This window comes from Rhagoletis pomonella, unplaced genomic scaffold, assembly GCF_013731165.1.
Source record: "Rhagoletis pomonella isolate Grant_MI unplaced genomic scaffold, Rhpom_1.0 Rhpom_scaffold_00008, whole genome shotgun sequence".
Lineage (NCBI taxonomy): Eukaryota > Metazoa > Arthropoda > Insecta > Diptera > Tephritidae > Rhagoletis > Rhagoletis pomonella.
Genome location: NW_023458562.1, coordinates 21,165,064 through 21,178,759, shown reverse-complemented (window position 1 = coordinate 21,178,759; position 13,696 = coordinate 21,165,064). Strand labels below are relative to the sequence as shown.

Here is a 13,696-nt window from a genome sequence, read left to right as displayed (position 1 = left end):
CATATATGTATATAAATATATATATATGTATTTAAAGTGTATATATAATAAATTTGACACTAATCACGCTGCTCGTTTGCGTTAAAATCTCTTGCAAATGCAAACAAAAAATCCTGAATAGAAACGCAGTTATTCATTTCGATTTTTATTCTTTGGTTGGGTGTGGCAAACTCTGTGTTTTCAAATCGATACTTAAAAAAATACAGGTACATATTTATTAAGACCATGATTTAGGCGTCTATGCTTTTTTTATTCCAATTTCCACTTTCGATTTTTATTCCTAAAACCATTATCTCACAGCCTAAGCGCATATCTAATTTATAGTTTTATTTATTTTTCATAGGTGATTAGCAGCTTAAGAAAATTGCCAGCATCAATGAAATCGCCGGTTTTATTTATTTGTGATGCTGGGCTGTGAAACTTTCTCTACATTAATTTGGGAAATGCTACTGTTGTGAGTATCTTCTATTAAATATAACTACTTACCTTAATTCTTCTGACAGCTGGTGAGTTTAGCAAATAATGCGTAATTTCACTTTGCATAATATCGATTTATTCATCTGCGATTTATCCCTTAATAAATGAAAAAGTGGCGTTACATGGCGAACTTAGCTCAGTGGGTGGAGCACCGGCTTTATACGCCGGAGTTACTGGTTCAAGTCCCAGTGAACTCCATGAAGAAGTGTGATGTTGTTTTTGTTGTTGTAGCGGTTCAAGTCCCAGTGAACTCCATGAAGAAGTCTGATAAGGAGATGTGGTGAACTCCGAAATAGTAACTATAACTTCTACCATGTTACCATTTTTGATTAAAAAACGGCTCCAAGCTCAATCAAATTGTGGAATTTGCTTTTATTTAATTTAGTTTATATATTTTTATAAACATATAGTTAGTTCCACAACAAAAACCATATAAATCAAAGTTGCAAACTTTCTACCAAAATTATAAATTCGAAAAAAATTTCAAACTTTTTATTCAGGATATTTAGAAATATATTAGGTAGTTATTAGCCTGAGATCCGACAAAGGCACGACCTTCACCCCTTCGTTTAATGAACTCTTTTTTTCTTTGAAATTCAACGTGTTAATAAATATTTTGCGAGTGGGTTGGCTGAAAAAATCCTGGCCAGGATATTTTTAATTAAATATTCAGGTGTCGACATGTACATACGCACAAATGAATATCGGCTATGAATATCGAATTTCGTGAATGCAAAAATCTGTATATTCTGGGGCACCCTAATACAGTACATATACACACAGGTAGTAAACTTAATTTTACTTCAGTTCTGCACCATAGCAATGGTCACTCAGCAATGGTAATGCCAATAACAACAATGCAACGGAAAATTATGCGTGTTTCATTGAATACATGTGTAGATACATACCTTAATACATGCATACATATACATACATATAAAGAAGGTAACAATGATGGTGACAAAAACTGTTAAAAAAGAATATAAAACGATAATACAATAAAATTCATATGCATACATAGGTATACTATATAAATGTGTATATATATATATATATATGTATAAACCCCCATACATATGTATGTATAGGTATTTGCATATATTTAAGTGTAATTGCTATGAAATAATTTTATATTACAAACTTTAGAGCTTCATCCACTATCCATCAGCAGGAAGACCTTTAGTATTTTGATACATTTCAGAGCAATAACATAAAGTATATATCGCGTTTTATGTTAAACAAAAAAAGAATATGTTATATTACGCGCTCTAAATCACATTTTCATATACATTTGTAAAAATCGGCATTTGACTTGAAACTTTCTGGCTGCTTCAAAATGCAACTGTATTGGCTTCCGATTGCTTTTATATTTTTGGAATATCTATACGCCAATGGTCAGCATATAAATATCTTGCTTGAGCAGGGACCCATAATAGGGGTACGCGTACATACATACATATATACATACAAATGAACATATTTAAATACTTTTCTATTACTTTCCCTGTTCATTTAGCTTAAAATATTTCCAGATAGCTCCCGAACCGCTGTATATGCATTCCTAGGGGTGCCGTATGCGCAACCACCGATCGCCGATCTACGCTTCATGGTAATACAACTTTCTAATCAATACCTATATCGTTCAGTGTCTTAATATGGAAAGACTCTCAGTCTTTTTAAAATTTTACCAAGTTTTTTTCAACACTCCGCAATGCAACAGAAATTTAGTATGGGGCATTTCTATATGAAGGCAACAATATTTATATGCATAAGTAGGTATGTATTTACTTGTACGCCATATACACAGATTGTATATACATATCGTAATATAAGATGGAAAGGGCGTAACTAACAACGTCGCTGAAATACAAAAAGGCGTAACTAACTAAAAATCAAAATTCACTTTTTCATTCATTATGATGCTTTTCATCGAATCACAAGTCCCTACATACATCGTTTTATGGAATAAAAAATTTTAGTTGTAGCATTTTTGCAATTCAGTGACGTTGTGAGATAAGCCATTTCCATACTATACTAACGATATGTACTATGTATATGTATGCATACAAACTTATGTATGTAAATTATCATTTCATGTTTTCAACGTGAGCATTCGGCAAGTTTCTAACCCTTAATTTATTACTACCAACTATATTTGTATCACATGGTACGTTTGTATGTACTCTTCCGATCAGCTAATTAAGCCAGCAATGTTTTGACCAACTGTGGCAATTTTGCTTTTGTCTATTTAAAGTTTATTATTTTTTTCATAAAAGTCTAGCTCATCATATAACAAGTAGCATGTAAATCCTCATTTCAAACTTTGTGCTAAAATTATAAAAAATCTGCAAAGTTTCATCTAAATTTTTAAGTTTTTAATCAGATTTTTCAGGCCTATTACATGCGCCCCTCGCTTTTCATTTTCAATCTCATAAATTCAACAAAATTCAACGATATTAATAGATTGGGGCACACACACATGCATATGGGTGTTTTTATGCAGCCGTAACCGACATTCGTACGCTTATGGAGTAACATAAATCTCTCGAAAATAGAAGTTACTGAAAAACAAGATTACGGTTATGTTGCAACACAAAGGGGACTATGTTTAAGAAAAATAATAATAATAATAATAAATAATAATAATAATAAATAATAATAATAATAAATAAATAGTAATAATAAATAAATAATAATAATAAATAATAATAATAAACTTCGGCGTGCAAAATATCTGTTCAAAACAAGGTGATAACGTACGCGACAAAAAAAGAAGTGTTTTTAAGGCACATATACATATATGCGAAAGCCTGCGAATCATGGGAGTTTCTCTTTTCTTTAAAAATTCCTAAGCTAAGCTAAATAATGTACCTTTACAATCATTCCATCTTTTAATACAAATTATCTCTGGTTAGTTTTTATAAAAAAAAAAATATAATAACGTATGAGACAGATTTTTCCCACATACAATATTTTTACAGTAACACATACTAAATTAAATTTTTAATTAAATTTTTTCAGTTCTTCTCTTCACCGTTTCGCGTTTTCCAAACCTGAATACGAAATTCAAAGTTATAAATCTGTTTGAATTCATTTGCTTGCATTTTCTGTTTACATTTTCATGGAAACACCCATATACATACATACCCTGCCAAAAATTGTGCGACTAATCTCTAAAGAGAGTATTCCGAGACTACTCTATCGGGTACAGTTGGTCATCAATTAGTCGCAACTATTCTCATACGGGTACTAATGGAGATCAATTAGTCTCGATTGTATGCAGTACACAAAACTTCAAAATTTTTAGAAAAAAGTTTATTTTTTTTTTAAGAATTTATAACCAAATGAAAAGTAATTAAATTATATGAGTAGTCCACTTGCAAACAGCGTTATGTGATTTTATAACAGAAAGCCATAAATTCGAAAAAACATCTACGACAACAAGTAACATTTAAATTGAATCTTTTTTATTATTACCTGAAAATTTGGATAAATAGGAGCCCTATAAAATTGTAACATAACATAACATGACATAAGATAACATTAACAGTCTATACGACCTAAAGCAGTTTTCTAAGTTCATCAGAAGATGTATACTTTTGAAAGTTTATAAACAAGTATGATAGCGACTTTTGGAAGAAGAGTTAACATTTGATGCTATTTTTTCAGAATTTCAGAAAGATTTTGCTCTGTGTTGTTAGTGGACATGAAACTACTATAAATACTGGTACGTAATCCTCCAAAAACTAAAAATCGAAAAAATTTTACATAGCGCTTTTTGCAAGTGGACTACTCATATTTAATTTTAATATGTGTAAACATTCATGATTCTCAAACATTTTTTTTTTTAATAAGTTTGGCTAACAACTTTATGTTTTACACTCGCATATGGCAGTACACAAAACTTTAAAATTTTTATAACAAAAGTGAATTTATTTAAAATAATCTATATTTAGAAGAAAAGTAATTAAACTACCTTTATTGTAATTAGCATTAGCAACAATAATTGACACACGATTTTTAAAAAAATCGAACTTGGCTTACAACTTTGTGAACTTGTATTTTGCACTCGCTTAAGGCAGTACACAAAACATGGAATTTTTTTGTAAAAAGTTTTTTTTTTTTTGAAAGAATTTATAACAAACAGAAAAGTAATTAAATTATATTCTTTTAGTTAGCATTAACAACAAGAATTTTTAACCACTCACAAAAAAATGCCTTGGCTGACACTTTGTGAACGTCGAACATGTATTCTGCCCTCGCACAAAGCCGCACACAAAACATGGAAATTTTTGAAAAAAGTTTAATTTTTTTTAAAGAATTTATAACTAAAAGAAATTTATAATTTTTATGCATTTGAATTTAAAACAACTTCTGCAAAATCGGTGACAATTAATGCCATTTGATTAAACTCGCTTCATTAATATGCATTACATAGCCCTTGCACACTGCAGACTTTATCGGCCGCCGATTTAGTTGGGGCTCGTTTGAAATACATGAAGATGTATGGAGGTGCGCACACTACGTTAACTTATTCGCGCCCGAAAATGCAATGGAAAGACAATGGAGCCCAACTAATTCGGCGGCCGATAAAGTCTGAAGTGTGTAAGGGCTCTATATGTAATGTATATTTCGGTAGAAAAGGAAGAGAGTTAAATCAAATGGCATTAATTGTCACCGATTTTCCAGAATTTTTTTTTTAAATTAAATTGGGGCTCTTTAACATTGCTTCACAATTGCGGTTAGGGTAGTGGCTTCTGCTGCATTCATGCACTGTTAAGCGATTGCAATATTTGGAGCCGATTCTGGAGTTGATGGTGTTGTGATGCGATCGTAGTTTGTCTGCTGGGAATATAGAAACCTGAATTAGAAACTATAGTATCCTTGCCGGTTGCATCCTATAATTAAAAAAAAAAAGTAAATAAATGATGTAGTTGAAAAATTACATTTCGAGTACGGTTTAGTTATTTGTACAATGATTTTGGTATGCTGTGCCCAAACACGCGACCCGAATTAAAATCGTTATACAAGTAACTAAAAAGTTTCTTATATTTTTAAATTTTTTTTTGCTCACCATCTTCTCATGCGGAAGATACGTGCACAACTACATACGAGCACCAACTAATTTCATTTAAAGAAGTGGCGTGTAGTCCATAACCGCTGTAGCGTATGTAGTGCATAGGGCGACATCTACCTCTCGACTCAACGAGGTTGATGTCAAGACTTTATAGGAACTTTGCAAAGCAAAGCTTTTATAGCTGTCTGGGCACACAACATTGCAAGTTGATAAAAGCGTTGTAAAAATTCATTCCGGTCTATGTGCGCCTCAACTCCGGCTAGATTACCTTATCTTATCACTGTAGTCACATGTATCTGCAAATAACATTCCAAAAGGAAAAGCACTTTTCATTTTTTCTCCTTAAAAATTGTGTTCAGGGCTGTAATGTGCACTAACATACATTCCGTGGGAGTGGTTAAGCGTCCTTCATTTCTATAATAAATTTTTTAGGAATCTGGCAACTCCGAGAATTGAGCCGTCTTCGTCATCAAGATGACGGAGATGGCTGATGTTGTAACCTTGTATTATATTAACCTGGGGTTCCACGAAAGCAATTTAAGTGAAATATGATTTTTTTTTTTGTAAAGTGAAAATTACATCGTTCAACAAAATGTCGTCGTATTTTATTTCAAAAATGGGGCCGACGTCATCTTATAGATTTTTTGATGCTGATTTGAAGTGCATGTACAAAACTTTTCTAGCACGTCCAGTTTTCGAGAAAGAACTGTTGAAGCGTCGATTATGGCAAATTAAAAAAAAAAAATTATTCAAAATAAAATTTGGACGCAGTTTTTCCGAAGAAAAAACCACGTATTACTGAAAATCCAATTCGCCTGTCGGATTCGATCTCATGTCGATGGATTGAGTAGAAAGGGGTGAAAAATTATAAAAAAAACTTAGTAAACAAAAAACACTAACGAAGAACATGGTGGACGATTCCACCAGGACATAGCTACTATGGAGAAGTGGTATGATAGGAAATTAAACCTACACATGCTTGCTGACTATTGCTGGACCCTGAAATGCGATCCACAAAAAAATGTTTAAGGATTTCATTCCAGAACGCGAAAAGTTTTAAGAGACTGGCTAATATGAATCTGGGATATTAATTTTTTTATGTTAATTTGTTCATGAAATCACTTTGTTTTTAAAATAAATTCATAAATTGAGATTTTCGTATTTGCGGGAAAGCAAGTGTAAGAACTGATTATTTTTGTTTTTAATTGAACGACATGATGTAGTATTCATCAGACAAATTGCATAGGCAGGTGTACCCTTGTACAAACTCATTTATATTTACCTCACTATAAGCGCCTAATTTAGGAGTAGTTATGTCTTCACATCAAATTTCGAAGATATGCGACATACGGTTCCTAAGTTATAGCTGGTTAAAATTTGACGCCTGCGGGATGTTCTTACTTTGCATCATGTAATGTACATAAATACTTTTGTTTTTGCTTTTGATTTTTGTTTTCAAATGTAGCCCCCTTTGGCACACCGAGGCTGGAATCGTACTTTAACGGCTATGAATATGCGTCCACTTTGCCCACAGCCCTCGAATACAATTTATGATGAGAAAGTTGATGGGAGCTTACCTCGGGCAGCATTAATGGATGAAGATTGCTTATATTTGAATATTTGGGTATCTGAGGTATGTATATACATACATATGTTGCAATTCTGAAGAGCTCATTTCTGTATCATATTGCACTATCATTCACGGGGACGTTGGTGTTGGAAGAAGATTTTCAAAAATTATTTGAATTAAGTGTAGAAAAAACTCGTTTTTTGGGGGTAGTTGCTTTGCTTAGTAGTGTTAACATTTATGATTTGTTTTTTTTTGTTGTTTTAAGCTCACAACTGTGTAGATTTTTTTTATTTTTTTGGTTCGTGTTGTTACTTGCACATAATTTTACTCAGCCATCACTTTTCGCCATTCAATCGCACAGATGTGTCGCATTTTGTGGCTCCTCTTCCTCTTGGCAATATTGAAAAGGCCGTAGCACAGTGATTGAATAACATTTTGTATATTTTTGTTTGAAGGCTGCAAATACTGGCCAGAAACCCGTGCTGGTGCTTATCACTGGAGAGAATATGGTTTACGATTGGTCTCAAAATCGAGTGTCTGGTATAGATTTTGCTCTAGAGAATGTCGTCGTGGTCTCTATGCAGTACCGCAGCAATATATTCGGTTGGATCGCTTTGGATAATGGAGTGTTGGCGGGAAATTTGGGCCTGCAAGATCAACAGTTGGCTCTCCATTGGATACAACACAACATACAGCATTTCGGAGGGGATCCGAAGCGAATAACATTGCTGGGCCACGGCACAAGTGGTGCTCCATGTGCCTTGGCACACGCTCTTGCAAATACTGCGGATGAACCGAAACTTGTATCTAAGCTAATACTTATGTCCAGTGGTGATTTTATGACGTCATTGAATACCCCATCCAGGGTTGTGGAAGCTTCGAATGTGTTGGTGAGCAAGCTAGGCTGCCAATTCGAAAGACCAAGCGCTCAACTTGCACGTTGTCTGAAATTAAAAAGCGTCAGTGATCTTCTAAATGCCTTTGAGAGTGTATATGATCATGGCAATGGCACTCTCCACATCGGCCCTATATTGCCGGCAGATGTCGATGATTTTTTAAGAAATGTCAGCGTATCATCTGCTCTTCCCCCCATACTGTGCGGCATCACATCTAATGAGGGCGCCTTTCTACAACAACACTGGCTAAATTTGGCGCGCGAGGGCTATGAGGCGATTCGTGATTATGTGAATTTCACTCTGATTCCAAGTGTCTTGCAAAGATTTCACATGGAGGTGAGAAATAAAGTGAAGTACGTCCTGAATTGGTTCTATTTTAGTGGGGACGCTGGTAGTAGTGTTAAAAGCCTCTTGTATTCAATGCAACGACTTATATCTGAATATTTTTTCGAGCTGCCTTTCTATCGAACACTCAATCTTTTAGCCTCGAGAAATTCTAGTGATGTTCCGAAAGTATACGCATACGTATTCGACGCCTCGAACTCAATGGACATACGTGGAAAGGTGAACTGGTTCGGTGGTGCGTCCCACACTTCGGATTTACTTTTGCTTCTTGGACCAAGCATGTTCCAGCAAATATCCAGAAGGCGCCTGACCACAGCAGAGGATCGTCTTTCTCGAAAATTCCGAAAAGCTCTGATCAATTTCATAAAGAGTGACATGGCCAAATCTACGTCATCTTATGAGCCAAACGATTGGCTGCCATACACAAATGAGCACCAATTCGTTAAATACTTTGGCGAGACAGAAAAATTGGAAACGAGAAGAAGTTATTTTTTGGATTTTGCTGGAAATGTAGCTGAAATTGAACAAATGCTACAAAATGGGAAGGAAATTCCCGAGAATGGTTTGTCGAGGACGAATAGGAATGATAGAAGAGGCATTGATAATGGCCAATCGAAGTTATTTCTAAAGAATCAGACGGATTTTGGATATGCTGCGCATTTGAAGCGCGTTGCCAGCTTTTGGCAAATTTTTATTCCGAATGTACCAGTATACGAAGATCAGAGTGGTTATGATAACAATAATGTCGCATTAGGCCAGCGCAAGCAGTTGAAGGAGGCTACAGCCGATGCAGTGCGCTACCGAAAGGGCTTCTTTGTTCTATTAAGTCTCATTGCAGCACTTTTGAGCGTTTTAGCGCTCTGCGTGTATATCCTTCATCGCGATCATATCCGTGAACGATCGCACACTTCAGTTTTTCGCTTATGACGACGATGGATTGAGAAACCCAACTGGTTTCGAAAAACCCTTACGTCGATTATGGACAAACACAACAACAAAAGTCAAAAATCAGATAATTTTTCTTTCAGTGAGAGAGCACGACGCGAGCCGACAGGAAATAAAACTTCCGAAGAGAAGTTGGATGAGGATGAAAAACAAGAAGCATTAAGAAATAAACGAGACGAGAAGCAATCAAAATATACTTTAAAACATTGGCAATACGAACTGACCTGCCGTGAATTTTAATGTTTGTGAACTGGAAAGGAACTAAATTTAAGTACATGTTTTTGAATTTTAATTTAAGGCAGTATATTTTTTCTTGTAAGTACATTACATACATATTACATGTGCATATCGCACACCTACATATATCTAAACAGCAATCAACTTAAAAAAAGTGTAGGAAGATTTTTTTGCATAAATCAATTTACATATAGGACTTACCTCCAATTAATGTAAATATTTTGTTTCTTCCTGATTATATACCCTAACTAAATCTAAATAACCACTGTTATACCGGTTTTTGCGTTGAATCTGTACGATGCACAAACAGTTATTTTTGAGTTAGCCCACTTTAGATCCAGGTGTGCAATATGTATTTACATATATGTATGCAAGTAGTTACATATGTATATATATATGTCTGTTATTAGTCATACTATAAATATAATAAAAGCAATTTTAAATTAAAATCTGCATAGTTTCAATAAAAAAATTCCTAGGGGTTTGATTTATGTATGTAGTACATATCGACGGCTGAGTGGAAGGTCGACCTATCTCAGCAGCCAGTTCGAAAAATCCAAATCTCAGAATTGCACGTTCTATTTCAGAATTCGGTTCAAAACGCCCTATCTCAGCTGCCGATTCAAAAAAGGCCTATCCAATTATTTTCTATATATTTTCAGTTAAGATAGGGCGTTTTTGAACCAAAGTCTGAGATATGGAAAATTCTGAAATAGGGCGAAATTTTTTCTGAGATAGGCCGTTTTCGAACCGGCTGCCGAGATAGGTCGAACTCGCACTCAGCCAGCGATGTGCACAAAGTTATTTTTGTGATGCTTGTCTTGAGTCGAGATTTCAATTCACATCGAACTAACGCATCATTATATTAAAAAGGTTAAATTAGCGGTGACATAGCCATAACCATAGCCATAACCATATAAAACAGCTGTTCCAACCAACCTTATGACCAACACTGTATTCGATTACTGGTGCCACACCGTAACGCCAAAGCATAAACATCAATTGAATTTTGGTTTTCCACCATAACCATAATTAGCTAATATCTAAATCGCTCGTAAGAACGTGCTGCCAGACGCAGAAAAAAAATATTGTTCATTTAGCTATGGAAATACCAAAAAATTTGGCTCAATAGAACTTCTCATGCTGATTTCAACTGTACCAAAATTACATATTTGGCGCAAAAATATAAAGAAGATATAAACGGTTGAATTAAAATTTTTTGATTTTATAAATATTAATATCTTATGAATGAACAAAGAAGTTCTGCGCAAAAATTCTACGATGTTACCCATTTACAGCGTCTTGTTTCGCGTCTGGCAACACCGACATGTTGACTATGTAAAATCAGCTGTTTATGATTACGAAGATCGTTAATGTGATTACGGTTATGGCAATGGTTATGGCTATGGCGTTATGGTATGTCGCCACTAATTTAACCTTAAGGCTTTTATATTATTCCAACCGATAAATGTGTTTAATTAAGTACGCTCGAAATGTTTAGCGAACTTTTTATTGTTTGCTTGTATGGTGGTACGTACGTTCTAATGTACATACAAGAACGTGCTAAGGCTGAGGACGCTATTTTTATCCATTCTTGCAGGTGAAAGCAATTAAAAATTACCGGACGCGGAGCGGTTCGCTAACCTCCCTTCGTTGTTAAGAATGAAAAGGCATTATTCATTCATTATGCTTTCTAAATTGTTTAATATATTTATATGTATGTATGTACATATACTTGCATTTACTTAATAATGTACACTCTCCTTTTGTTTGCTTTAGCAACATTTAGTAGTAACCTTTTTTGTAAGTATTTTTATTAAATAGATACCGATGGGCCTATACATCGTATACATATATATTTTATATACATATGTATGTATACATAATAATCAAATGAAAAAAGGCACTTCCATATGGAAAATCGTACACAACTTAACAATGATTTCTGTGTATGTATGTATGTATGTTTACATAGAGTCATTTAACTTGTGGGTAGCGTAGCCTCATTCAATGCTGTACTTACGAGACTATAATTGGCTAAGTTCATTAATTTAAAAAATTCTCTAAAATTTGCTAAAATAAAGTGCATTTGATGATTACAAACAAACATTATTCTTATGTATGTATGTATGTATGTATATCGTACCGCTGTGCTGCTGCCGACTTGCGAGTAGTTAGTTGTTCGCTTGAAATTTAGTGTCTGCGCATGTGCAGCGACAGGTGGTCGGAGCGGCTGAAGGAGCGCGTGCAGAGTTGGCAGCGAAAGGGCTTGACGCCGGTGTGTTTTCGATAGTGACGCGTTAATTCGTCTGATCTTGCAAACCGCCAAATACATCCTTCCCAGTTACACACGTATGGTTTCTCACCTAACGGATGAAGAAGGCTTATAAACAATGTACAGTCATAATTACATATGTATATTGACATTATGTATTTGGGCAAGCTTATTACCTGTGTGAGTGCGTTTGTGCGCCTTCAGATGAGAACTCTTTGTGTACACTTTATCACAACCCTCAGTGTCACATTTGTGCACTTTTCGATTTTTAGAGAGATCACTAAAGCCAATGTTGTTAATCATCCCGCCTGAGTCATCAGATCGTCCGAACATGCCGCCGCTCCCCCGTAAGACCATACTGCTGAAAGCGTTCTTGCGACTCTCGGCATTCGATGGTTCTTGGAAGGTGGGATTCATAGTCGATTGATGCAAACTGTTAGGTTGAGATGCTGAAGACATTATCTTCCATGGCAATATCGTGTTGGAACTAGCAGGTCCTTGAGAAATTTTGCTGTACGTAGACGTCAGCATCGAAGTAACATTTGACGGCGCTGAAGGCAGTACCACATCATTAGAGCCCCAAACTCTGGAGCTAAATGATGAAGATCTTCGGTCCGTTGTATACTTATAGGGATTTTTGAAAAGGCTTAGCAAACTAAATTTTCGATCGTAGTCGTGCAAAAATGTTCTCTGGGCTGCAGCGGCGGCAGCAGCGGCTGTTAGATGATTGCAAAATGGTGTTTCTGCAGTGGTCGATAGGGCGGGCGATGTGGAGGAGGGTGGAGGAACTACGCTTGCAGTGTTTCGTTGATGATGTTGAAGAGGCGCTTGATTAAAGCTTTGGTTGAAATGCGCGCTGCTGATGCTGTGGCTGTTGTTATTTGACACATTACTCCTTTTACTGTTAACCTCTTCCTTCCCGCGCCGGCAAGGTAAAAGAAAAGGTGAAGTTGCTAAGAATGGATTTATAGGCAGTTTAGAAACCGTTGATGAGGAGAATGGTGATGAATACTGTCGATTTGATTGCAACTGAGTCGATGTGGTGAATGAGGAGGAGGAACTTGATGCAGAGGATGTAAAGCGATCCCGATTGTAATTGTTATTGTTGTTGTAGCCGTTGCCACTTTTAGCGCTTGAATATGTGCTGTAAATATTATCTCTGCCGTTATTGTGCTTGCTTCCAAATAACTTGCAGTTTGGTGGTTGAGATCCTGAAAAGTCAAAGAAAATAATCAAAGAATAAGAATATGTTTTACTCTTCGGTCAAAATATGGGCAAATGCAAAGTAGCTTTTGATTCGTCAATCAACTAGCGATTGGCGGAATGAATAGTAACTATCTTAAAACTCCTTAATTTGCAGTCCCAACCATTTTGTCGACACTTACTGAAGAATAAAACTATACTGTACAGATACTAAAACGTAAAAAATGATTTTTCTTCGAATCATAGAATTAGTCCTGAGAAATTTTAATTTACAAATTTTTACATTTGCTATACACTGCAGAGCTTCTTAAAGTGTGTTTCGCGGAACCCAAGGGTTCCGTAGACAATTCACCGGGGTTCCGCGAGATTAATCTTGGTATGAATAAGTATACATATGTACATATGTACCCGCAGTTGGTATGATTGCCGTACTGAGTGCCATACCTGCATAAGAGCGTTGAGCTTGCGCTTGCTAGCTTGTTTTTTTTCTAACCGGTATGTGTTGTTGGCCGCTGTAGCCAAAGGGTTGTACACAACTTTCTACAAGGAGCGCGATGAATTGTCAAATGAAATGTGAAGTGTCATAACTAGGCACTTGGTAAATCACCTGAAATCTTAGTCTGATTATTTTTCGGATGGTAGTAGTAATATCGGTTTGGTGCAAAATCCAT

At 35.4% G+C, this 13,696-nt stretch overlaps 2 protein-coding genes across 2 annotated transcripts; one reads left to right on the top strand and one right to left on the bottom strand.

Moving 5' to 3' along the window:
• The first annotated feature begins 1,651 nt into the window (after nt 1-1,651).
• On the top strand, nt 1,652-9,609 carry LOC118744384 (cocaine esterase). Its single transcript, XM_036477379.1, has 4 exons — nt 1,652-1,915; nt 1,994-2,086; nt 7,020-7,187; nt 7,580-9,609. The coding sequence occupies exons 1-4, from the start codon at nt 1,814-1,816 to the stop codon at nt 9,290-9,292; spliced, it is 2,076 nt and encodes a 691-aa protein (XP_036333272.1). The 5' UTR covers nt 1,652-1,813; the 3' UTR covers nt 9,293-9,609.
• Nucleotides 9,610-11,847: 2,238 nt separating this feature from the next.
• Nucleotides 11,848-13,696, bottom strand: LOC118745227 (probable serine/threonine-protein kinase DDB_G0277165). Its single transcript, XM_036478751.1, has 3 exons — nt 13,633-13,696; nt 12,177-13,033; nt 11,848-11,913 (listed from the first exon to the last, which is right to left on the bottom strand). The coding sequence occupies exons 1-3, from the start codon at nt 13,694-13,696 to the stop codon at nt 11,848-11,850; spliced, it is 987 nt and encodes a 328-aa protein (XP_036334644.1).